Raw genomic sequence first — 25,238 nt, 5'->3', positions numbered from 1 at the left:
AAATACCTGGGTACAGTGATAGAAAAGAGAGGAAAATGTGCAAAAGAAGTGGAAAATAGAGTGACACAAGGAAGAAAGGTACCTGGTGCAATGAAGGCCTTGATGAGGAACAGAGGCTTGAGTGTTGCAGCTGCACGAGGGTTAGGTGAAGGAGTGTTAGTCCCAACTTTAACGAATGGATGTAAGACTGTGGTGTGGCATGAGAATGAAAAGTCAAGAGTAAGAGCAGTGGAGATGGGACTGTTAAGGAATGTATGTGAAGTACAAAGGGTGGCTAGGAGGATATGAAATAATGTGATTCGTGAAAGATGTGGAGTGAGGAAGTCTGTGGACAATAGAATCGAAGAGAGTGTACTGAGATGGTATGGTCATGTGGAGAGAATGGAAAACAATAGAGTGGTGAAAAAGGTATATCTGAGCGAATTTGAAGGAGGGAGGAGGCGAGGTAGACCAAGGAGAAGGTGGAGAGATATGGTGGATGAGTGTGTGAGGAAGAGAGGTTTGGAAGTCGGTTAAGCTAGGGGATTGACAGGATATTGAGCCGACTGGATGAATGTTGCGAGGAGAAGTGCTTGATCAGGGATTTGGCACCCCTTTATAACGTGGCACCGTCTGGATTGACTCAATCGGATACATTTATGTGAAGCTACGGAATGTGGTGAATTATTTTTGGCATATGTGATAGAGCCATTATTCCGGGGGCTTGAATGGTGAGTGAATGGAAGCTTTACCCATTGGATCGGGCAAATTTGGGCTGTCTGGACATTGCTACTCCTCACACCCTGCCCTAGGGTGGGAAAGGAGGTCTGGATGATGATGATGATGAATCTCCGTACATACTAAAGTAAAAATTTACAAGTCCATGGTTAGACCAATTTTATTTTGTGGGCATGAGTCATGGTACAGTACAATTGCAGCAGATCAGAAAGTACCAGGATTTGAGAATAAAATACTGAGAAGGATACTTGGGGTAAAGTGGCAAGACAGAGTTACAAATAAAAGAGTAAGGGATATTACAAGAGTGGAACCAGTTGATGAATATGTGAGACTGTCTCGCTGTAAATGGCTGAGGCACGTATATAGAAAAGAAGCCAGTTTAATACAGGATGTGCCAGAGTGGACTGCTAGAGGAAGAAGAAGCTGCGGTAGGCCGAGGGAAACCTGGTTGAGGACAATGAAAAGAGAAACAGGAGAGGAGTGTTGGTGGGACCTGAAGGAGATGGCAAGAGACAAATATTGGTGGAGAGAGTTCATCGAGGCCCTATGCATCCTGTGGGATGCCACAGGAAATTATATATATATATGTAGCTGCCGGCATAGGAATTCCCCAGCAGGCCATCAATTTGTGTTATGTTTCCGCTGGTTGGAAGTCACTAAGTTTCGCAGCTGGCACTCTGCTTGCATAGTCTTTCATAGGCACACAGAAACACACACAATCACATATGCTTGTATTCCTGCTTTCAACCTTACTAATACAATCCTTGAACCAACTGATCCATACTCTTATATATTCTCCTTCCATGTCTTTCACACAACATCACCCTCCTTTGCCCTCTCATTTCATCTACTCCTGCACATATACCCAATCCATACTCCCACTCTCTCACCTCCCCATTTGGTCTCACTCAGGCCACAAATGTCCACTTTTGCATCTTCAAGTACCTGGACAGTGTCACTCTCATTCACTTCATAATTCGCACACCTCACCATCAATATGCATCATATCATTTGTTTGGTCCTTGGTCGTCATCTGTTGGTCAGTCCTGGTCCGAGTCATTTTGTTTATCTTATTAGTAAGTTGTTTTCTGGGGAGGGGCACTAACCCTACTCCAATCCACTTGTTGACATGTAGGGAAAACATATTGGTTGGTTATAAGATTACCACCCAGCATATGAAGTGATTTCCTGGCTTACAGGAAATCATTTGGCTTGTCATACAGTGTAGAGTCACCTTGTACAGAGTATCACTACACTGAGTAAGTGGATGATGGGCACCCCCACAGACCACAGAAAAAAAAAAAAGTGGCAAAGAAAGAAAGGCTGTAGGGAGTTTGTGAGAGAAGGAGAGTTGATCCGAAAAAAGAAACTATCTCCACCATATTAAAAAGTACTGTAGTTGGGGAACCTCCCATACACGACCATGTTTAGGGTAGCATTGCTTTGCTTTAGTCTCTTCACACTTAGAATAGAAACAGTGGCCTTCATTTGTAACCTGATATGTATGCATCGTTATCTGGGGGAGTGATTGGTGGATGCAATACAGTATATTGGCGATAGAGAAGGGAGAGGAAGAGGAGTGTTTGAGAGTGAGAGAAGTGCATGAAAGTAAAGTAGTCTGGAGATCAATCTCTCACAGTCATTCCCAGTTTTAGGGCTCCCAGGAGGGAGCAGGGCATTGTACCTGATGATGATGATTTCCTTCTCAGTCTCCCAGTAGAGCCATACACCACTAGAAAATTTAGGCCTCCCTAAAAAGTTAACAACTGAGGAGAGGTAAAGACAGCACGGACTTGGTTCAGCAGACTCGCATGAATTCTCCCACTTGAACAATTTACAGTACATTGTTATTGATGTATATTCAAGACACAGATAGAAGGAAAAATAGGTAGACAGAAAGCTGGTTTCTCATCATGTGTGAGTGGGTTGTTTTGAAGTGGTGTGTGTGCATTACAGTTCTGTGAACAAATTTCAATAACTGGTGATGCAACCTCAGGCTTACACATAATAACTTTTAAGGGCTTGCAGTGTAAAAGTGATTATGGCATCTGCACCTTGACATACCATCAATACAAAAAATATGGAGTATTTCTGAATTATCCATGGCTGAGCTGTTCTGATCACACTAATTAATTTAGCCGTTCATCTTTTTTTTACCCGTGTGTAGTGTGAGTAATTCATATTTCAGTTAGTGTGCTTATACAGCAGTATTACATAAAAGTGCACCCTGAAAACTGTACGTAAAAGAAAAAATCTTCATCATCATGGTCCTTGCCTATTTTTCCTGCATAATGATGACATGAGTTAGTGTCTGGAAAACAAGGAAAGAAAAAGCAAGGGGGAGGGAACACTGTTACACTACATGCTTAGCTACACACAATTCAGGCCCACAGAATCCAGACTCTACTTCATAGACATAATGTCTACATTTTGGGGGGTGGAGGGGGGGTATTTTTCTTAATAGATAGATGTGTTGTACATTACATGGCAGGTACGAGTAGATAGAGTCCATCCGTCAACTGTCAGGTGAAAAAAAAAAAAAAAAGTCAAACCCTTGTCACATGCTTTTCTGTGTACATTTCATCCTGCCAACTTGAAATGTTGAGGAGAAAAATATTGTAAGTGAATGACTGCGAGCATATTGTTAACACTTACTATCTCAGATGATGTTTGTATATGAAAGGGGCTGAGGTAAAGGGACTGAAGTAATAGTATGGTATTGAGAACAGTGGTAGCCAGTGAAGAGTGTGGGTAAGAGAAAAGACTTTGGGTACAAGTGGTTGAGTATGTTAATGGAGTTTTTGAGGGCGTGAGTGTGAATGTGGCAGATAATGAGTATGGTAGTAACTGGGACAGTGTCAGAGAAAAGGATTAGTGTATTTTATAGGGGCAAGAAAGAGAATGGTTTAAGTTGTGAAGGTGTGAATATGTCTGTGGCAGGTGCTGAGTAAGGAAGTAGCCAGGAAACAGTGTGGGAGAGTAGGGTTAGTATATTTTGTAGGGGCAAGAAATGGAAAGAAAAGGTATTGAGTTATCATTTGTGTACAGTGTGGCAATTTTTTGCTTTATCCTTTCTCTTTCCAGATTATTTTATTCACCTTCTCTTTGAGGGAAGTGAAGTTAGTGAATGTACAGTGAGGTTGGATGAGAAGATAATGGAAAATGTGAGTGCATTTAAGTATTTGGTTAGTGTGATGAGTAAGGATGGAAGTTTAGAGGGTGAAGTGCTTGAAAGGGTGCAACAAGGAAGAAAGGTTGCTCATCATTCCTTGAAAGCAGTGATAAGAAACAGGGAAGTGAGCTTGGAAGTGAAAAAGTTACTACATGACAGTACTGCGATCCCAGCTCTAATGTATGGAAGTGAAGTTTGGACCTTGTTGGAGAGACAGAAGTCAAGAGTGAGAGCAGTGGAAATGAGCTATTTGAAAGGAACTTGTGGAGTCACTTGGAGAGACAGACTGACAAATGAGGATGTGAAGGAGCATTGTGGTGTGGATGTGGTTGTGATAGAAAGCATTAGGAGAAACACGTTGAGGTGGTTTGGCCACGTGGAGAGGATGGAGAGTGAGAGACTGATGAGGAGAGTGATGTGAGTGAGGTGGAGGGGGGTAGAGGGAGGGGGAGGCCAAGGATGAGATGGAGGGATGGAATGGTGAGGTATATTCGAGAGGGGTGTGTGAGCTGGGAGCAGGGCAGTGAAATGAAGGGGGACAGGGTGACATGGAGGCAATTTGTTTGTGGCCACCCCTTACGGGATTAAGGCATCAGACAATAGATAGATAGATAGATATACTTATTGATTTGAAGGGGTTAGATATAACCTTCAAAAACCCCTTCAACCCGAGAGGCCTTTCCTAAGTTGACTATAATAATTGGAAGTAGGTTAAGGGAGTATGAGATTGAGTGAGGTTTCAGAAAGCAGATCATTGATAACTGGGAGACATTGTGGGAGAAAAAATATCATACCTGTTAGTGGCAGGAAAGGGAAGGAAAGGCTTGTTACCACTTCAGTCCAGTGAGGTCTTTCTTATGCTATTCTTGGTATCTCTAGTTATTTTATTCAGCATAGGAAAGGCCTTGTGTATTCAAGGGATTTAAGCTTGTATCTCGCCCCTCCAGTTCAAGACAGTGTGAGTGAGTAGGAAATTATAATACTTGATAGTGGCAGGGAAGAGAAGAAAAAGTTAGTGATTAAAGTGAGATACCAGACCAGGTATAATAGCAAAGCCTAAGATGAGATGTGGTGGCAGAGCAACAGGACTGAGGAGTGGAAGGCCAAGATAATGGTTGATGTTGTGGCCTCAGGCTATTCTGGTTGTGAACCCAGCGGACTGCAGGTTGACGTTGCTCTCGACCTAAATCCGCCATCACCTTGTTGAAGAATAGGGAAGGAGTTGGGGAGCAATTTCATAACCATGTCAGTGTCATCATGACAGAGCAACTGAAGGCTCTTTTCTGGGTAACATAGTAAACTGTGTAGCACCTTTTTTCTTAGAGATATTACCAGTGTGCATAATATATCTTCATATTGACATGTATTTACTTGTATATTTCTTGGAGGCAAGGGTGAGCCATGGCATGGGAATAAGTTTGTGACGAGGGCAGAAGGTTGGGACATATTTTAGAATAACAGGGATAGAAGATGGGTATTGTCAGTGCAGTGGCAGAGAAAGAAGCAAGGGTAGGTTAAGTTAGGGTAAGTGAGGTGAGCCTAGTTTAGTTTAGACAAGCTCTGGTGAGGTGAGATAACAATAATGGGAAGGGGTAACAGGATTTAGGGAGGGCAGCATTAGCGAAATACCGGGTAAGAGAGGGACACTGTATGGGACAGAATGGCAGGGAGGGGTATGAGGAAGGGGTAAAAGAGAGCCAGGGCAGGAGAAAGAGAAGTTTAATCATTAGGGAGGGGGATACAGGATGAGATAGAAGGATGGCATGAGGAGATATATGAGAAAGAGTGTGTGAATTGGATAGGGAGAAGCATGATGACGAAAGACAGGGTGATATGGAGGCATTTCACTTGTAGCCACCCCTTCCAGGATTAAGGAATCTGGCTATTGGTAGATGGATAGTTAGTAATTAGGTTATTTTTGAGAGTAGTGTCAGTAGAAGAGGGCTAGTGTTGGTTAAGAACCCGGGGATAGTAGGACACAACAGAGGCAGAGTGGCAGGGAAGGGGCAGGAGTAGGGTTAGTGGGTAGGGTAGAGTGGCAAGAGAAGGGGTAGAGTGGCAGGGAAGGGGCAAGGGTAAGGTTATTGGGTAGGGTAGAGTGGCAAGATAGGGATAGAGTGACTGGGAAGGGGCAGGGGTAGGGTTAGTGGGGAGGGAGAGTAGCAAGGTAGGGGTAGAGTGGCAAGAAAGGGTAGGGGTAGGGTTAGTGGGGAAGGTTGATGGCAAGGTAGGGAGTATGGTGACAGGGAAGTGATAGGAGAAGGGTTAGTGGGTAGGAAAGAGTAGGAAGGTAGGGGGTAGAGTGGCAGGGTAGGGTTAGGTGGTAGGGGTAAGACTAAGATGATGGTGTAGTGCCAGCAGGTGCCAGGCCGGCTTATCTATTCTCAGCCTGGCATATGACCAGCTTCACATCTTCCGTCTTGCCTCTCCTCACATCAACCTGTCTCACCCCCTACCTCAGTCCACCTCTCCTCCTTCTCTCTATCCTCTTCTCCTCTCTCCTCCTCTCTATCCTCTTCTCCTCTCTCCTCCTCTCTATCCTCTTCTCCTCTCTCCTCCTCTCTATCCTCTTCTCCTCTCTCCTCCTCTCTATCCTCTTCTCCTCTCTCCTCCTCTCTATCCTCTTCTCCTCTCTCCTCCTCTCTATCCTCTTCTCCTTTCTCCTCCTCTCTATCCTCTTCTCCTTTCTCCTCCTTTCTATCCTCTTCTCCCTCCTCCTCTCTATCCTCTTCTCCTCTCTATCCTCTTCTCCTCTCTTCTCTCTATCCTCCTCGTCTCCCTCCTCCTCTCTATAATCTCCTCTCTCTTCCTGTCTGTCCTTTTCTCTCTCCTCCCCCTCTCTGTCCTCTTTTCCTCTCTCCTTCTCTCTTTCCTCTTTTCCTCCCTCCTCCTTTCTGTCCTCTTTTCCTCTTTCCACCTCTCTGTCCTCTTCTCCACTCTCTGCTCTTCTCCTCTCTCTCTCCCCTCCTCCTCTCTCTCCTCACCTCACATCACTCTGCCTCACTCCCTGCCATGTCTTGCTTCTACTCCCCTCCTCTCTTTCCTCACCTTGCATCACCTCTCCTCACCCTGTACCCAGTCTCTCCCATCTCATCCTTTTCTCCCTCCTCTTCTTACTTCACATTACCCCACCCCCTATGTCTCCAATCATCATCATCATCACTCTCTCTTCACTTCACATCACCCCTCTACACCTATCTCCATTATCCCCTCTCTTCCCCTCCCCTCCTTTCCTTCTGTCATCTCACCTCTCTCTCTCTCTCTCTCTCCACAGATATGTATTTGCCATATATATAATATTCCTGTCATGCTTGTAAATTCTGTCTCTCCCACTACAGTCTATTCTCCACCTCCCAACACTAAGCCATTTAACAACTTACATAAAAGAAATACCATAGATTTTTAGGTGTTTGCTAAGCTTTTTATTGTATGTTGTGTAGTGGTGGGAGATTGTGTGTGTGTGTGTGTGTGTGTGTGTGTGTGTGTGTGTGTGAGAGACAAATTGTATGTAGTACTGATTGAGTACAACATTATTTGTTTATATAGATGACAGTATCATTAGTTTGTATTTAGTATGTATTTTGAGTACGTTTCTAATAGTGAATCCTTCCTCATATCTTTCACATTCATTAAAGAAACTCTCAAGCACCTCATCTTTACCTATTTTATTTCTGCTTATCATTTGTCAGTATTTTGTGTTATTTGTGCAACCTATGTAGGTATTTAAAAGACATAAATGACATACAAAGGAATAGTAAGGTGTGATATGAAAATTGGACACCACGTGTGAAGGTAGTAGAGCTCTGAGGTTGGAATGCACTGTGGCTTGTGCATTGTGGTTGAAGTCCCAGAGGTGCCCATAGGTTTTTCTATCATCTATCTATCTGTTGCCAGACGCCTTAGTCCTGTATGGGGTGGCCACAAAAAAATCACGTCCCTGTCGCTCTGTCTCCCACCATTTCACTGCCCTGCTCCCAACTAACACCCCCCCTCTCTCGTATACCTCTCCACTCCATCCCTCCATCTCATCCTCGGCCTCCCCCTTCCTCTCTCCCCCTCCACCTCACTCACATACACTCTCCTCATCAGTCTCTCACCCTCCATCCTCTCCACATGGCCAAACCACCTCGGTGTGTTCCTCCTAACGCATCCTATCGCATCCACATCCATACCACAATGCTGCTTTATATCCTCATTTGTCAGCCTGTCTCTCCATGTGACTCCACAGGCTCCTCTTAAAAAACTCATTTCCACTGCTTTCACTCTTGACTTCTGTCCATCCAACAAGGTCCAAGCTTCACATCCATATGTTAGAATTGGTATCACAATACTGTCATGTAGTAACTTTTTCACTTCCATGCTCACTTCCCTGTTTCTTATCACTGCTTTCAAGGAACCAGCAATCTTTCTTCCTTGTAGTACCCTTTCAAACACTTCACCCTCCAAACTTCCATCCTTACTCATCACACTCCCCAAGTACGTAAACATACTCACATTTTCCATTTCCTCACCATCCAACCTCACTGCACATTCACTGACTTCACTTCTCTCAAAGACCATCACTTTACTCATCCCTACATTCACCTTTGGATTCGTTTCTTACACACTCTTCCAAACCCATCCACCAAGCCTTGCAGCTCCCCTTTGTCTTCACTTAACAACACAGTATCATCTGCAAACAACAGTACAGGGAGTTTCCAAACACTACCCTCTCTCTCTAGGGCCACTCCAACATCCACTGCTATACCTTGTTTCTCTTTTATTACCCTATCCATATACAGTACAGATTGAACAACCATGGAGACATGACATTCCTGTTTCAACCCAACCTTCAAATAGAAAAATTCACTCAGTTCACCATCCACATGCACTGCAGCCTTAGCACCATCATACATACTCTTCACAGCATTCAACAACTTCCCATGTATTCCATATATTCTTAATACTTTCCACAGTCCTTGTCTATCCACCCTGTCATATGCATTCTCCAAATCCATGATGGCTGCATACAACTTCTTTCCCTTCTCTGAAAACTTTTCCACTAAAGATCTAAGAATGAATATCTGATCTACACAACCTCTTCCCTTCCTAAAGCCTCCCTGTTCTTCTCCAACTAATTCCTCTGTTATTTCCCTAACTCTGTCAGTAAGTATCCTACCATACACTTTTCCTATTACACTAAGAAGACAAATGCCCCTATGATTACCACACACTTCTTTTTCCCCTTTTCCTTTGTACAAGAGAATAATTATACCTGACTTCCAATCCTCCTGGACTCTACCTTCATCCCAGGCCAATCTGCACATCTTCCACATCCATTCCACTACTGTCCCTCCCCCATGCTTCAGCATTTCACCACACACTCCATCAGTTCCTGGGGCCTTCCCCAATTTGACCTTCTTCATTGCTTCCACAACTTCTATTTTACTGATTTCTTCCTCTCTTCTCACCTCCCTCCTTCTCCCAGCCATTCCCCAGCCTCTTATACCCGCATTACATCCATTCTTTATATTCAACAATTCCTTAAAGTGTTCTCTCCATCTTCTCACTTTTTCTCCCTTCTCCACTAGTAATCTACCATTTTTATCTTTCACTCCCCTGCTAACTTTTTCTATCATATAAGTACTATAATGGGTGTAGCTCGGTCTCCTACCCCTAAATGATCTGGACTACAGTAGCTTAGCCTTAGTCCCCTGTGCTCTAAAAGGAGCAAAATGGGATTGGCATTGTGCAAAATAATTGCAAAGGAAGAGGCACCAGAAAGTTTCCTCGACCAACAAGAATATGGTCTTTGGTCTTTCTTCTTGCATCTGCCACATTCCCTGGCAGGTCCTTCCCCCCTTGGCACTCACCTTTCATAAACTGTGGGTGGAGGTGGTGGTTGGTTCCTCCTTCACCTCTCTCATGTCATGTCTGTTTACCTCCTCTCTTCCTCTCTTTACCTTCCTCCCCTTCTCTCTACCTACCACTCCTCCATTCTCTATCTGCTCTCCCTCCTTTATTCCCTCCTCCCTTCTGTTCTTCCTTCTGCTTCACTCCTCATTCTGCTTTGTCCTTTTCTCTCTCCCTTCTCTCTTTTCTTTCCCTTCCCTTCTCTCTCTTCCTCTCACCACCTCCCCTCGTCTCTTAACCTCCACTCCTCCCTCTACCTCCCCTCCTCCCTCTGCTTCCCCTTCTCTACCTTCCCCCTCTCTCTCTCTCTTTCTCTCCTCTCTCTCTGCCTTCGCTCCTTTCTGTGCCTCCCTTCCTTCCTAACGTTTCTTCCACCCACACTCCTTTCCTCACATAAACTTGAGTGGGTGGTGATGGATCAAGTTTATTCCTTTCTTACCTCACTCATGTCACATTTTAGCCTCTCTCCCATTTCTCCTCTCTCTTTTCCTGCCTATCCCACCCAATTTCTCCTTTCCCCACTCCTCACAAACCAATGCTATACTGCATTTTACCCTTTTCCCATCCCCCTTCTCCATTTCTCATCTCCTTTCTTCTCCATTACTCTTTATTGCGCCCCTCATCTCTCATCTCTGTTCTCTCCCAATGCTCTCCTTCCTTCCTTTTTTCTATTCTCCATTCCACTCTTTCCCTCCCTCCTTCCCATCCTCTCTCTCTCTCTCTCTCTCTCTCCTCCATAGGTCTCTCCATTCCATTCTCCCCTTTTTTTTCTCTCTTTCTCTCCTTCTTATAGTAGCTGTATAACTTTTTTATTTTCTACCTTCAGTACTCTCACATCTTTCCTTCCCCTGTGTTTTCTTGTACTTCTCTCTCACTCTTTCTTCCATGCCACTTTTTCCTGTCACCTCTGCTCTTGCTCTCTTCCTTCTTTGTTTAACTCTCCCTTTCTCCTCCATTTTACTTTCCTTCCTTCCAGTCCTCTTTTGGCACTTCTCACTCCATCCCTCTTGTCTTCACTTTGCTCCCACCCTTCTCCTTTCCTCCTCCCTCCTCTCATCCTCACTTCTCTCCTGTTTTCTCTCCTCTCCTCCTCTCCTCTCCTCTACTTTCCTTTCTTCCCTCATCCTGTCTTCTCCTCTCCTCTCTCCTCTCCTCATGTCTCCTCCTCTCCTCCTCTCTCCTCTTCTCCTCTAGTCTCCTCCTCTCTCCCCTCTCCTCTCTCCACTTCACTCTCTCCATTCCCCTGTCCCTCCGTGTACTTCCTCACACTCACTACTGTTTGGCCTTGGGGTGTAAATATAAGTAGTCAGTGGGTTGCTGGGACTTACATAACTGTGTAACACCAGGCTGAGTATTTTGAGTATTGTCAGAAAAAGAAATACAGATACATGGCCTCATCTAATGGTTTAGTGGTTAGAACACCTTAGTCAGAGTGATGGACTTTCATAGTTTTGATTACCTCCCCAGAGTCGGACCAGGGTCCTTCCCATCATGTGCATGGAAATATGAGGAGGTTTGGCTTCCAGGTAGATGCTGCACCTGTTCCATACAGAGTGAACAGTGACATCATGTGTAGGTCATTTGGATGTGAATGCAGTGGGCTACAGGCTGTATCTGCCATGCTGCATGATCTATGGCAGCCTCCCTGTTCGGTCCCTTATCCCTGAGGTCACACTTAATGACCTCGTCCCACGTCTTTCTCGGTCTACCCCTCGCATCCCCACCCCTAACATTAACACTTCTCACCTTCTGCACCCAGTTATCATCTCCCCATCCTCTCCACATGTCCAAACCATCTCAATCTACCTCTCCTCATTACAACACCAATACACTCCAGTCCCATCCTACCTCTCAACTCTTCCATCGTAAACCCAGCCCCCCCAGGCCTTGCACGCAGGGACGCACTGCACATCCACCTAATCATTGTCATTTCTGTAGGTGTCTGGGTGAAAATTCAGCCTTGGCGCACAATTAACTCCTTTACTGTGGTGGGCAGTGCTAGAGAGGAATGCCTTCATGTGGTGGTACCGACATAACTGGGGGGCTCCATTGTCCAGTTATACAAACATCCCTCAGTTCCCTCCCTATCCCTCAAAAGGAGGATGGTTGGCTGTTGGAGAAGGCCGGCTTGAGCCTGCTGTCCACTGGGTTCACATTTCAGCTGAACCTGGTGTTATCACAACTCTACCGCACTACTACTTCAGCTGCTGTGGCAGGCCTTTCCTATGGTGAATAAGAAACGTATGATAGTAGCAAGAGTAGAATATAAAAGTTCATGGAACTGAAGGGATGAGTGAATATTACGTATACCCATGGCATCTTATGATCACACACTGTTGCTTGGTATGTACCTATATATGTGTAGTCAGATGCTGAGCTCAGCAACTTCCGTATAATTTTATTCTTGCCATTCTTAATACTATTATGCTAAAGATAGATCTTTTTTATCATTTGAGGAGTTATACATAGCATTAATCCATTAGCTCCCAGAGTTCCTGTGCCTGGGATTTTGCTGGAAGGGTACTAAGCGAACCGTCCTCTGTCTTTCGGCAGAGGACGGTTCCCTTCTTTATTACATTTTGAAAATGCTCAGTTCCATCCTATTTTGAGGACACTGGGAGCAAATTGGTTAATAACCCGCTTCAGTACTTGAGGCCTTTTCTAAAATGAATAGAATTACTGTATGTGGTAAAAGCAAGAATGAACTAAAAAGGACATCATTGGAATTCACAGGATAAATCCAGGGGGAGGTGACTGTGAACATTTGTCCTACCCCATCAGGCTGCCCTCCCTCCAACTTGTATCATTCTTATCTATATACCCCAGAAATGATGATAATGGACTGCAGAATAAGGGCAGCTTCAGCAGTCCACCAGGATCACATTTAAATGAACTTGGTATCACAACCACAACAATAATGAAAATATTCTGATATAATGTTAACATCTCTGTTGTATAATTTAGTATTTTGTTTTTCTTAGGTATCCACATTTTTTTTACCAATTCATATTTTTATGTCATTATTATGTAGCTTTTCTTTTCCATTTTGGTAGTGGATTAATTAAATCAATGGATGTGGTGGTAATAATTGGTCCAAATTGTGGTGAGAGAGAGAGAGCGAGAGAGAGAGAGAGAGAGAGAGAGAGAGAGACTTGGCACTGATTTCTCCCAAACTATTTGTGGAGATGTGAAAATCAGCTCAGGGGCAGCTAACTGGGTCTCCACTTTTTCTGTACTAATGTCACTTTACATGATGAGCACAGTATATAGAGGAAAAAGTGTGTTTGAAAGAGAGGTGTGTGAGGAAAAAGTAGCTAGGATGTGGTTCTGTCAGGGCAGTTCCCTGTTCAAAAGTTCCCTGCAGGGAGCAAGGCATTGGTGATGATAAAGTAGGTGAGGGTTGACCATACAGGTTGCCCTAGGCCTGTTGAAGGCAGTTCAGAATGTATCTGATGCATACCTGATGCTAATTGCCATTGTTTTTGGCAGATGTGCATTAGACAGACTCCAAAAGCAGCATGAGGAGAATTTGGCCAGTGTGAAATGTGAGGATAGGAAGTGTGAGCAGTGTCAGTTGGATGTGGTGGGTAGCAGCAGGAGCCAGCAAGTAGCCTTATCCACTCGAGATGCCACCATTGCTACTCTGAAGGACCAGGCCGACCAGTTGCGTCTGGATCATGAGGAGGAGCTCCAGGCCTGGCGAGACAAGTACCAGCTTCTGGAGAGCCAGCTGGCCCAGGCCAGTGGCCACCCTGTGTGTGAGGAGGTGAGGCTTTGGGTGTGGGAAATGGGGAGGCCTGTGTGTATCAGGGTACTGTCAGAGACCAGAGTTTGTCTATTACTCTACTGCATCTCCTGTGCACTCATGGCATATACATTATATAATATTTCCATCAAATTTTTGTCTACTGTTCCATTGTGCCAACTTCACACAGAGGACACATAAGTCATTTTCCTTCAAAGTACATGTTTCATTGTGTTTCTGTCACCCTTTGAGTGTGTTCATAATTTTCCTTACTGTTCCACAGCATCTACTTTATATTTGCTTTCTATTTTAATGCATCATATCAAAGATAGTTCATCTACCATTCCACTAGTTCTGCTTTGCACTTAAGGCATGTTTGTCATTTTCCGTCCTGAGGCATCATATCAGAGAAAATCATCTAGGGACAGAGAAACACACCAAACCTTTATTAGCTTTGAGACATTAGCCAGCAGACAAAAATGAGAAGCAGAGGAGATGAAACAGTAGTCAGACTTTTGTCCCTGATTGTCCTCAGCACACTCATATTATTATAATACTTGACTATATGCTTTGTGTGTGATGTACAGTATGCTATATAGATATAAACATGTGTGTTTTGTTCAGTGTGGTACATTGGTCATGATATATTCTTCGTGTGACACAAATTATGATGTTAAGAGAACATTGTGGCTGGCTGATGCTAAATATAGGTTGTGGCATAAAGTGAGTGAGGTTGGTGTGCTGGAGGCCTGCCAGGCAGTGAGGCAGGCTGGGCCGGACTGCTGTGCTGGTACCAGTGGAGGGGAGACAGCAGCAGTGTTGGTGAGACCCTGCAGGGCACAGCAGTGCAGGGTAGGGCAGGGCAGTGCAGGGCAGGGCAGAGTAACACCATCACACTGACCTGCTGCTGTACTGCTGTTGTGCTGACTGCAGCAGCAGATAACAGAGGTGACACTAGTGTTGTAACAAGTGCTGCTCTACTCAACACCCAGCCATGGAGGACCCAAAACAGCTGATAGCACAGGAGTGTCAGCAAGTGCAGGAGCAGCTGCTCAAGTTGATATCTGAGCGCAGCAACCTGCACCGGGAGTTTGAGAAGCTGACCAGGAGCAGCCACACCCTGTTGCAGCAGATCCAGGAGGACACCTCGTATGCCAGCGAGAGGAAACTGAACAACTATGAGGCTGAGAAGAGAAGGATTGAGGAAAAGTTGGAGGCATTAGAGATTGACATTGAGGAGAAGGACAAGAGGATAGCTCTGCTGGATGCAAAGGCTGGGGACTATTTGCTGCAAGTGAGCACAACCAGTAATAACCTTTTTGATAGCAGTGAGAAGGTGGAGACGACCGTTGAAAGTAGTGATGACACAGCGGTGAATGTTGGGGAAGGAGCAAAGTCTGAAGGGGGAGGTGCTGGAGTTGGTGGTAAAGAAGATGAATGCAAGATTAGTGGGGAAGATGAGGCTCAACCTTCACCGGGACAGGTCAGAGTAGAGGTTAATGCTGCACAGAGTGGTCAGGTGGTGGCCAGTGGGGAGAGAAGTGAGTCAGGAGAAGAGGAAGAGGAAGAGGAGGAGGAAGAAGAGGAGGAGGAGGAGGAAGAGGAGGAGGAGGAAGAGGAGGAAGAAAAAGAGATGGGTGAAACTGGTGATGCACAAAAAAGTGAGAAATGCTTACAGTCAGACAATGTTGCAGAGACCGACATTTCAGAAAATAACAGAAGTGAAACAGAAAAGATGGTAAAGGAGAGTGAAGGCATGTGTGTTGTTGGTGTACCTGATAATAGAGAGTTACAGATAAAAAAGAGTGAAGTTGTTGATGATGATGAGCCCCTTCCACCTCCACCCGATGACCTGTCTCCACCTGTCTCACAGGTCATGTCAGGTAAGCATTCTGGCACTGTAGTTGATGACCAGGTATCGACGCTCTCAGCGCTGGTGACCGAGTTGCGCCGGGTCAAGGACGACATGGGGAAATGCATGACTGTCAAGGAACAGTCTTTCATTGACCTAGAGGACCAACTTCAGGCAGCTAATAGGGAGGTGGCTTCCCTCAAAGTATCCATGTCTGTTTTGTCAAAGGATTTGGAGGAGAAGGAACAAGGCTACCAGGTGCTTGAGTCAGAGAACATGAAGAAGAAGATGGACATTGAATGCAAGATGACAGAGATCCAAGAGGTTACCAACAAGTGTACAATGCTTGGAGAAGAGAAAGCTGATGTATTGAGAAAGATGGAGGTTTTGGAGATGATGATGACTGAGTACCGGACAGAGATAGAGATGCTCATATCGGAGAAAACGGAGATGGAGCAGCAGACAAAGCGTCTCTTAGCTGCCAAAGCCACAACATCAACGGCTGAAGTGGAGATCGACTCGAGGACAAGTGTGGAAGAGAAGGAGAAGGAGATCGAGGAGCTGGTAGAAAAAATACAGAGCATGGAGCAACAGATGAAGGAGTTGAATGACAAGCTGAAGGTCACCAACAGGCACTTGAAGGTGATGGCCAGGGAACGAGAACACAAACAGAGAGAGTGCGAGATCCTCAAACGCAAGGTGGAATTGGTGGAGCTGAAGATGTGTGAGTTACAGGGGACGTTTGACATGCTGGTGAAGGCTGTGATGAAGGAGCGTGATGACGTGATCAAGGAGATGGAGGAGAAGACAGTGAAAATAGATGATCTGGAGCAAACCATTGTCAGGCTGAAGGAGACACATGAGCAGGAGCTGGAGGCTGTCTTGTATGAAAAGAAGTTGATTCAGGACGAGCTGGATGGGTTCAGGTGCGGAGAACTGCAATCAAGTGCAGCAGCACAGAGAGATCAAGAGGAGCTGGAGCGAATGACACAGCAGAAAGTCCAACTTGAGGCAGATGTGAGGTGCAAGACTGAGGAGACACAGCAGCTGGAAAAGAAGGTTAAGAGTATCCAGGATGACATGACTGAGTTTGTCCACACACTCAAGGATGAGATGGCTCGTCTCAGAGAGGAGGGGGAGAAAACAAGGGAGGAAAAGTCTAACCTAGCTGAAACATTCTCCTCTCTGCAGAAGGAACACATGGAAATGGTTGCCAGACACCAGACTGCAGAAAAGGCCTTTCAAGAACTTCAGAAGTCAAACAAGGAGAAATCAGAGAGCCTAAATGCACTTCAGCCCCAGCTGGAGGACCTACAACGACAGCTGAAAGAACTGAGTGACAGGAACTCTATGATGGTGACAGACTTGGCTGGCAAGGAGGAAGAATTCCGTGAGGAATTGTTGGCGAGAGAGAGGACCATTCAGGAACTAAATGTGACCTTGACAAACAACCAGAAGCAGTCCATGGAAAACTACAATGCCCTCCAGGAAGACATGTCTCTCCTCCAGAGTAAGTTCAAGAATGCAATGGAGGAATATAAAAAGCAAATCAAGGAAAGTGATGATAGATTAAGGCAGTCAGAAGATGAGAAAGGGAAAGAAATAAAGGCACTGCAAGAGCAAGTTAAATCTCTAAATGAGGAGCTGAAAGAGAAGACAGCAAAGTTGTCAGCACAGAGTACTTTAGAGGACACCCCAGCTTCTCACTCTCAGGCAAGTGACAGAGAGTGCAGAGAAGTGGAGGACAAGCAAAAGGTGATCGATGGGCTGAATCAGAGGGTGAAGGAGCTGAATGAGGCACTGGATGCGGCTGAAAAAAAAATTGATGGTCAGAAAAGTGAAGCCATTGTTGAGGGAGACACAGCCAGGCTTCAGCAAACCATCAAGGATCTGACTGCTGAGCTGGAGGCTCTGAAGGGAAAATCCTTTGAAGGTGGCAGCAGTGAAAGTGGACCCTTTAAGAACCATGAGGAGTTTGAAGCGGTGATAGCAGTCAAGGAGGGTAAAATCAGGGCATTGGACTCCAAGGTGAGTGACCTTGAGATGTGTCTAGCCAACAAGAGTGGCTACATTACACTTCTGGAAGGCAAGCTTAAGGGAGTGGAGGATTCGCAACAAGAGAGGAGTGTAGAAGCTCATCTGCATCAGATCAGCAAGCTGAGTGCTGATATCAGCAAACTGAAGGAGGAGCTGGAGCAGACTTGCAAGGAATGCTCCACCCTTAAGAGCACTGTTACTCAGCTGGAGACCGACAAACGCACTTTTGAAGACGAGAGGGCCAAGTTGGTGCAAGAATACGAGACCCGCCTTCAGCAGATCAACGGCAGTTTAGATGATGCTAATGCTAACCTGGAACAAAAAAAAAACTCGGTTGAAAGATTAGAATTAGAACTTAGAAATAGTTATTGTAGTCATATAGAAGAGGTGGCTAGATTAGAGAGCAACCATGTAGGTAGAGTAGCAGAATTAGTCAAACTTCACAAACAAAAAGTAGAGGAACTGAAGGCACTTAATGCAGCAAAAGTCAGTGAGCTACTGAGACATATTGAAGATATTTGTAAAGACAGAGAAGCTGTAGAAGAGGAACTCAAAGCTCTCACACTCAAACACAATGAAGGAACATCTAAAAGGGAAATGAGGATAATACAAGAGAGGGACAGTCTTAAGAACAAAGTGCACAGTCTTGAGCTGATGGTTGAATTACTAGAAACACAAAAGAGACAGATCGAAGAGGAAAAAAAAAATTTAAATCAGGGTTCTAAAGAGGAACATACAGTGGCAAAAATGGACATGCAGAGACAGATGATCACAGACTTAGAAAAACATATATGTGAGTTAGAAATGGAAAAGGAGAAGTTGGAAAAAGAAATAGAAAAATTAAAATTTTCTTGTGACGAGCAGTGTGGAACAATAATGGAGACTGAGAAAAAGTTGGCGATATTTGAAGACCAGATTATAATCATGGCTAAGGAGAAAGACATACTTGTGGAGGAAATCAAGAAACTGAAGAAAATTATTGGAGATGAAACAGTATCCAGGATTGCTGAAGTGCAGGAGAAGACAAATGCAATGGAGGAACTAAAAGCCAAAGTGAAACAGCTGGAGGACACATTGGAGGACTCTCAGGCTTCTTTGGAGGAGCAGGAGCAACTGTACGCAGAGAAACTGGAGGAAGAAAAGGCTGGTCACGTTGCTCGCCTCATGGCCCTTAGACAAGAGTTGGGGGAGGAGGTGGATGTGATGGAGGAGCAGAGGGAGCAAGTGACACTCCAGTACCAGGATAAGATCTCACTAGTTATTGCAGAATACCAGGAACAGCTCACGGCCCTCACGGACAAGTACGAAACCAAGCTTGTAGAAGAGAAGGCTGAGTTTGGCCGCGTCCTGGTGGCCAAGATCGATGAATATGAGGGCAAGTTGACAGTACAGGCTGCCAAGTTGAGCTCCTTTGAGGACCAGGTGAACAGCCTCCAGAGTGAGGTTGACAATAAGACCAAGACCATTGAGGGCCTGGAGTGCAGTTTGGACGACATGTTGGTCATGCGTGCAGACCTCACAGCACAAGTGAATGACCTGAAACAAATCATCAGTAAATCTGAAAACAGTGGTGACAGAATAGAACCGTGTCTTGACCTGGTACATGCAGACTATGAAGCCAGGCTGGCAGAGATGCAGGAGCAGTATGAGGCCCAGTTGAGTTACCTGCGCTCACTTCTGGAAGGACCGGACTATGATGCATCAAGAGGTGGGTGCAGTTCACCATCCCAGGATTCAGAATATTCCATTGAGCTGTCTTGCCTCCGCCCATACCTCCGGGAACAGTCCTCACCCATAATGGACTTCATGACAGAGTTGAGATCACAGTCTGTCCAGGAGTCCCACACAGTCCTGTCTGATGACTCGGAGGTTCACGCATCAAGCCTCAGCTGCTACCTCCTTACCAGGTCCTCCACTGGCATTAAGAGTAAGGAGGAGGTGCGATCGTACTTAGATGGAAGGTTTGATGCCAGCCTCTCCTCCCTCCGAGCTCACCTCAGGACAAAATCCATCGCAAAGGCTAAGGTCAAATGCCGCTCAAATGGCTCAGTACCCCAACTAACGTTAAACCCATCATCACGCTCAGAGCTTAAGTTGTTACAGTCCAGCTTAAGGAAGTTTGAGCCCAAAAAATGTATTATGAGTACCCAGCATTCTGTACCTCAACTCCCAGACACCCCATCCTCTAGCACCACCAACAAATGTCACTCCCAGTCATTGATCTCTGATACCACGTCACCAGGGAGCATTATGAGTGTTGAAGAGGAAAAGAAGTTGTCACAGAGCAGTGATGCAAACTCTCCACCACCTATATCCACAGGGGCCAAACCTAAACCTCCATGCAGAATTTCCTCCAAAATGAACAAGACAGCGAGTAACGAGGATCCCTTATTCAAGCTTTCCAACCCCTCAGTGAAGCTTTACGACCCCACAGTCAAGCCTCCACCTAGTACCCTCTCCACCACCTCTACCACAAAGCCCTATGACCCCACAGTGATACCTTTTGACCCCACAATGAAGCCTCATGACCCCACAGTGAAGCTTCCACCTGGCACCCTCTCCACTCCAACCACCACCCAGCCTCCCGCCCCCAACAACACCGGCTCAGCGCTAGACAAGTACCGTATCAAAGTGGAGCTGTCGGCGTGTTGCGTAGTCCAGTAATAGAGGGAATTAATTTTGTGGGGGATGGGACCACTTGACTCAGAGACTTTGGCAAAACCCTCCCCTCTCATATTACATTTTTTAAATGACTTTTTTTTTTTTTTTTCTATTAGGCAGCTGACAGTACTGATGCTGGTAGTAGATTTGAGGTATTTACTGCTATAGTTCATCCACCTTAATTTGGCCAAGATTGTCATCCTTTTGTGGCTAATATCCCATAGTTCAGTAGCAGACTATCGCATTACATTCTCTCCATAAAACTTTTTAGTGACTATCTGCAGATCAGTGGCAGACTGAGTCATTGATACTGCTCCGTATGCTTTCCATTGCACTTTTTCATGACTAACATTACATTCTGATGTTATTCTCTTCTCACAGTTCAGCATTCAAGATGGAGAGATGATAATTTTGGGCCAATTTAGTGTGGATAGCATATAACGTGCACAGCAGCTTTTAGTGTAACAGCAACATGCTTAGTGTAACAAGCTAACATCGTGTAACCAACCCATTGAGTCTGGGAACATCTGTTTACATTTATTCTTGCCATCTCATGATGACTTTGTTCAGGTTAAAATTGATTTCAGACTGGAGGGGAGAGATATAGCATTAATGAACCCCTTTTATCCAAGAGACCTCTGTATTTTATTTTACGTGGCAAAGGCCACTCAAATTGAAGTTTCAGACTGGAAGAATTACATACAGTATTAATAAACTCCTTCTGCTCAAGAATCCTTTTATATTATCAAACCAAGCAAAGGGCCATCGTAATGAAGGGGTTTGCTGAAGACTGTCCAAAACTAAATAGGATGCCCACTATCTCCTGATGGTTTTTTTTCAACCCCAAAATGGCTTTTTGAATTATTGGGGTTTATTACAGTAAGTATACATTTAGCCCCACCAGTTTGAAGGCTTTATTGTATGTTAAATCTAGTTATCAGATGGCAAGAATACAATGAAAAAAAAAAAAAGTCCCCGGGTGCAATGGGTAAACTCCTTTAATTTGGTGATTTTTTTTTTCATTCATATTGTTTTTCTCAGCATGGGAAAAATTTTAAAAACAAGTTAGACATAGCCTCATTAGCTCTCTCTCTCTCTCTTTCTCTTTTCTCTCTCTCTCTCTCTCTCTCTCTCTCTCTCTCTCTCTCTCTCTTTTCTCTTTTCTCTCTCTCTCTCTCTCTCTCTCTTTCTCTCTCTCTCTCTCTCTCTTTCTCTTTTTTTTCTCTCTCTCTCTCTCTCTCTCTTTCTCTTTTTTTTCTCTCTCTCTCTCTCTCTCTCTCTTTCTCTTTTCTCTCTCTCTCTCTCTCTCTCACTATCATGCACGCACACAACTTAGTAGCAACAAGAATAAACTAAAACAGACATCACTTGACTTGAAGGAGTTAAACTGGTTTGCTGTGGTGCTCTGCCGTTATTTACATGCTGTGCTCATTTTACCTTAACTTGGCCCATTTTTTGTACCTTTGCAGCTAATTTCATGTAGCTGAATAGCAGAAAAAGACAATGCTATAGCCTTTCATCCTTTCCATAGCATATCTTCATGACTAGCATCATATCCTGTCATTAATCTCTCCTTACAACTAAGGATTCAAGATTGAAAGGTGATAGTTTCAGGCCAAGTTAGAGTGAAAAAATGGCTTGATGTAGAAGAATTAGTCAAGTTGTTATGTTATATAGTAATTAGATGTCATAAAAGGACAAAAACATCCTGTGAGGTGTTAGGAAATATCTCTTGAGAACTTTTCTTGTTTCTCTTGGCTTTTGTTGTTTTATGTTCAGTTACACAGTCATAAACAGAATGCCCTGGAAAGTGCGTGAAGAACTGTAGGAAATCATTCTTTGGCTGAGTTTGAGTAATAAAAATTTTGGAGGTTATATTTGGCTGAATTTTTAGTGATATAATTTCTGGATATTATTTATCTATCTATCCATCTATCTATTGCCAGACACCATAATCCCGTAAAGCGTGGCCATTTGACACTGAGTTAGTTGTTTTACAGGGAGGGGCACCAACCCTCCACCAACCCACTTGCTGACACGTAGGGAGCACGTATAGTTTTGTTATATGGTTACTACCCAGCGTTGTAAATGGTTTCTTGGCTTACAGGAAACCATTTGGCTTGTCACTCAATGTAAAGCCACCTGTAAAGAAAAGAAAAGGAATAAGAAGTGACGGGAAAGATAGGAGAAATAGGAAGAGAGGAGGGTAGGCACAGAAAAAGAATGATAAAAGCTAAGGAAGTAGGCAGCACTACAGCAAGTGAGTGGATGATGGTCGCCACCACCTATTTTATGTATGATTTTTATTATTATGATTTTAATTTAGTAATATTTTTGTAATAGTGCGCAGTAGGCTCTCAATTATCCATCGTCTCGGTGTCCGGCGCTTTTTGCTCGGCTCTGTTAAAGCAATATTTGGCGAAATTATGCAATATCTTACCAAAATGGGAAGTAACCAGCGGTTCTGTGGATTATCCGGCAGCAAGGCGTATCATCCAGCTCAGATGCAGTAGCCAACCAGCACCCGGGAAAACCCCGCAATGTGCCAGCCAATCACAATGCGTTGCAGGAGTGGCCCACCCGGTGTGCTGAGCCTTCTGTCGCTCTGTCACTTTCTCATGTGGATCTCATACGATGAAGATGTATCTTTGCGCTCGGCTCTTGTGACCATGCAGTAGCAAAACCGCGGTGCTGTGACTTGCCCTGTGGCCTTTCATGCCTCACTTGTTGTTGCAAAGCTTGTGGCCTCTCAGTGCTTTGTGTCTGAGTGCTTTGTTGTGATTCAGAAATTACTGTACACGTCATCAATGCCACTAGGTCACATGGTATTAAGTGCACCGTACTGTACTGCATGGTGTACAACTCTTCCCTCCATTGATACCAACCCTTGGTGAGTACCAGGGAAATTCATGGACTGGCTAATATAGTAGGTACCTACAGTATGCGAGTTCAGAGTACGCGATCCTCATTGTATGCGAGGACCTATTTTTTTTCGAATTTTAGTGTATTTTTTATTAATACGGGAATTGAACTCGTTAGAAGCGAGACGGGCAGCGAGGAGTGGCCCAGGTCCAGGGTTACCCCGAGCACGCAACACTGCCACCCCAAGAAGCGCCAACCACCTGTGATGGAGAGTGGATACTTGTCTATGAGCCATTTCGTGGGGAGGATCACAGGGATGATGCAGTGTCTGAGGTGTCAGAAATAGACTTTGAAGGGTGTATGAATGAAGTGAGTGTATTAGCTAGTGAAAGTGTCAAAAGTGCTGGTGACTAGAATGGTGAGGAAGATGGTGTGTCGAGTGGTGCAGGAGCTGCACTCTAGGGTTCTGAGACAATTCGTCATCAAGTCAATTCGCTGTCAGACAATTCCCCGTCAAAACATGGACGATTCCCCGTCAGTATTCTTATTATTAATTAATCAGTACTTTAATAACTATATTGCAGGGATCCATAAAAGTCAATGTTCAACAGCATAGGCTTTGGATATTTTTTACTAGTTGCACCTTAATCAATATTGACTAAAGGTGCAACTAACAAATAATATCCAAAGCCTATGCTATTGAACATAGACTTTGATGGTTATTAAAGTATTGATTAATTAATAATAAGTATACTGTATTTATAGAATGACGGGGAATTGTCCAGGGTGCAAATTGTCCTGACGGATTCGTCCATGTTTTGACAGGGAATTGTCTGATGGCAAATTGACTTGACGACGAATTCTCTCCTGCACCACTTGACACATCACCTTCCTCACCACTCTCGTCACCAGCACTTTTGACATTTTCACTGGCTAATGCACTCACTTCATTCATAAACCCTTCAAAGTCTATTTCTGACATCTCAGACTTTGTATCATCCTCTTGATCCTCCCTAGGAAATGGCTCATAGACAAGTCTCCACTCTCCATCACTGGTGGTTTAATTAACTTGTTTCTTCCTTGCTGTAGTCGCCTTTGAATTATTCTAGTGTCACCCATAGCTGTCTTCATTAATGATGGCAAATTGTCTTGTTATTGTTATGACGGCATATTGACTTGATGCCGAAGTGTCCTGAGACTGAGTGGTGCAGGAGACAATTCGCCTGTTGTCCTCTTGGGTTAAGGTGAGCAGTCATATTCTTGTTGGTTTAGTTAAGCCATATTCTTGTTGACTTAGTAAAGCCATAATCTTGTTGGTTTACTTTATCTTAGGTAATATGTCTTTGACAGTTTCCCTGTACGGTACAGTACTTAGGCCTGAAAAAAGTCTCAAGGGTTGCCCATGAAGGGGGGTGCTGCCCATATGTAATTTTTCCCATAAGTTTATGTATTCAGAGTACGTGAATTCCTAGGAAGCAGCGTCCTCTGCCGCCCATATACTCGCGTACTGTGGGTACCTACTGTCTATAAATAAAATTATAAGTGTGTTCCACTTTGAATGCCTGCCCCTGAATGGGATAGTCACATGTCACATGAGACTGGGTGAAGTCAGGCAGTGTGAAGTGAAGACATTTCCGGTCAAGGCCATTTCTTAGTTACTCCTCATGGCAACCCTCTTCCCCACTCTTTCGCCTCCCCTAATTCATTCACCCTTCAAACCTTCACACATCACCAGCCTGCTTACCACTGCCAGTCAGTGAACAAGCACTGTCACTATTGTACTGTTGTACTGTGTGAGAGATTTGTACTTTACATTCCATGATTCCTCAAGTGCAAACTAATCTTAAGTACATTGCGTTCACCTTGAAACAGACGCTGAACATATGTAGTAGACTTGAAAAAGGTGAAGATTGTAAGACAGAATTTAAAGTAGGAAATTCTGTGATTTATAATATCACATTTCAGGGACCCAAGGTCAAGGAATTTTTCATGAAAAGCAAGATGAACAGATCCATTGAAAAAAGGCATGCTCTCCATCGGCAGAAAATGTGTGGTATCCTTACTGTTTTTCTACCTAATGAACTGACTCTAACCGCCAGTGAGCTTGCAGTATCTTACAGTGTCATGGCAAGTCCATTCTGTTAAATATTATTCATGAAAACATGGAAAAAGAAACTAAAGAAATAAATTTTGAGTATTTGTTGGTGAAATGATGATTAGCAAAGTAGTGTTGTAGAGTAGAATTATCATGACTCTTTTGCTAGCAGTTGTGTGTACAGCCGTGGCCCACCAATTTATTC

At 44.3% G+C, this 25,238-nt stretch overlaps 1 protein-coding gene across 1 annotated transcript in view; it reads left to right on the top strand.

Annotated features, from left to right (window-relative positions):
• LOC145398743 (uncharacterized) overlaps window positions 1–25,238 on the top strand; it is a 147,541-nt gene that overhangs the window by 61,142 nt on the left and 61,161 nt on the right. Inside the window, exon 15 of the mRNA XM_080271541.1 lies at window positions 13,271–13,559. Within this exon, the coding sequence (XP_080127667.1) occupies window positions 13,271–13,559 (289 nt within the window). The remainder of the gene's footprint in view (window positions 1–13,270; window positions 13,560–25,238) is intronic.

This window comes from Coenobita brevimanus, chromosome 46, assembly GCF_032717465.1.
Source record: "Coenobita brevimanus isolate Jiangsu-jjx chromosome 46, ASM3271746v2, whole genome shotgun sequence".
Lineage (NCBI taxonomy): Eukaryota > Metazoa > Arthropoda > Malacostraca > Decapoda > Coenobitidae > Coenobita > Coenobita brevimanus.
This window is presented reverse-complemented; position numbering and strand designations above follow the sequence as displayed.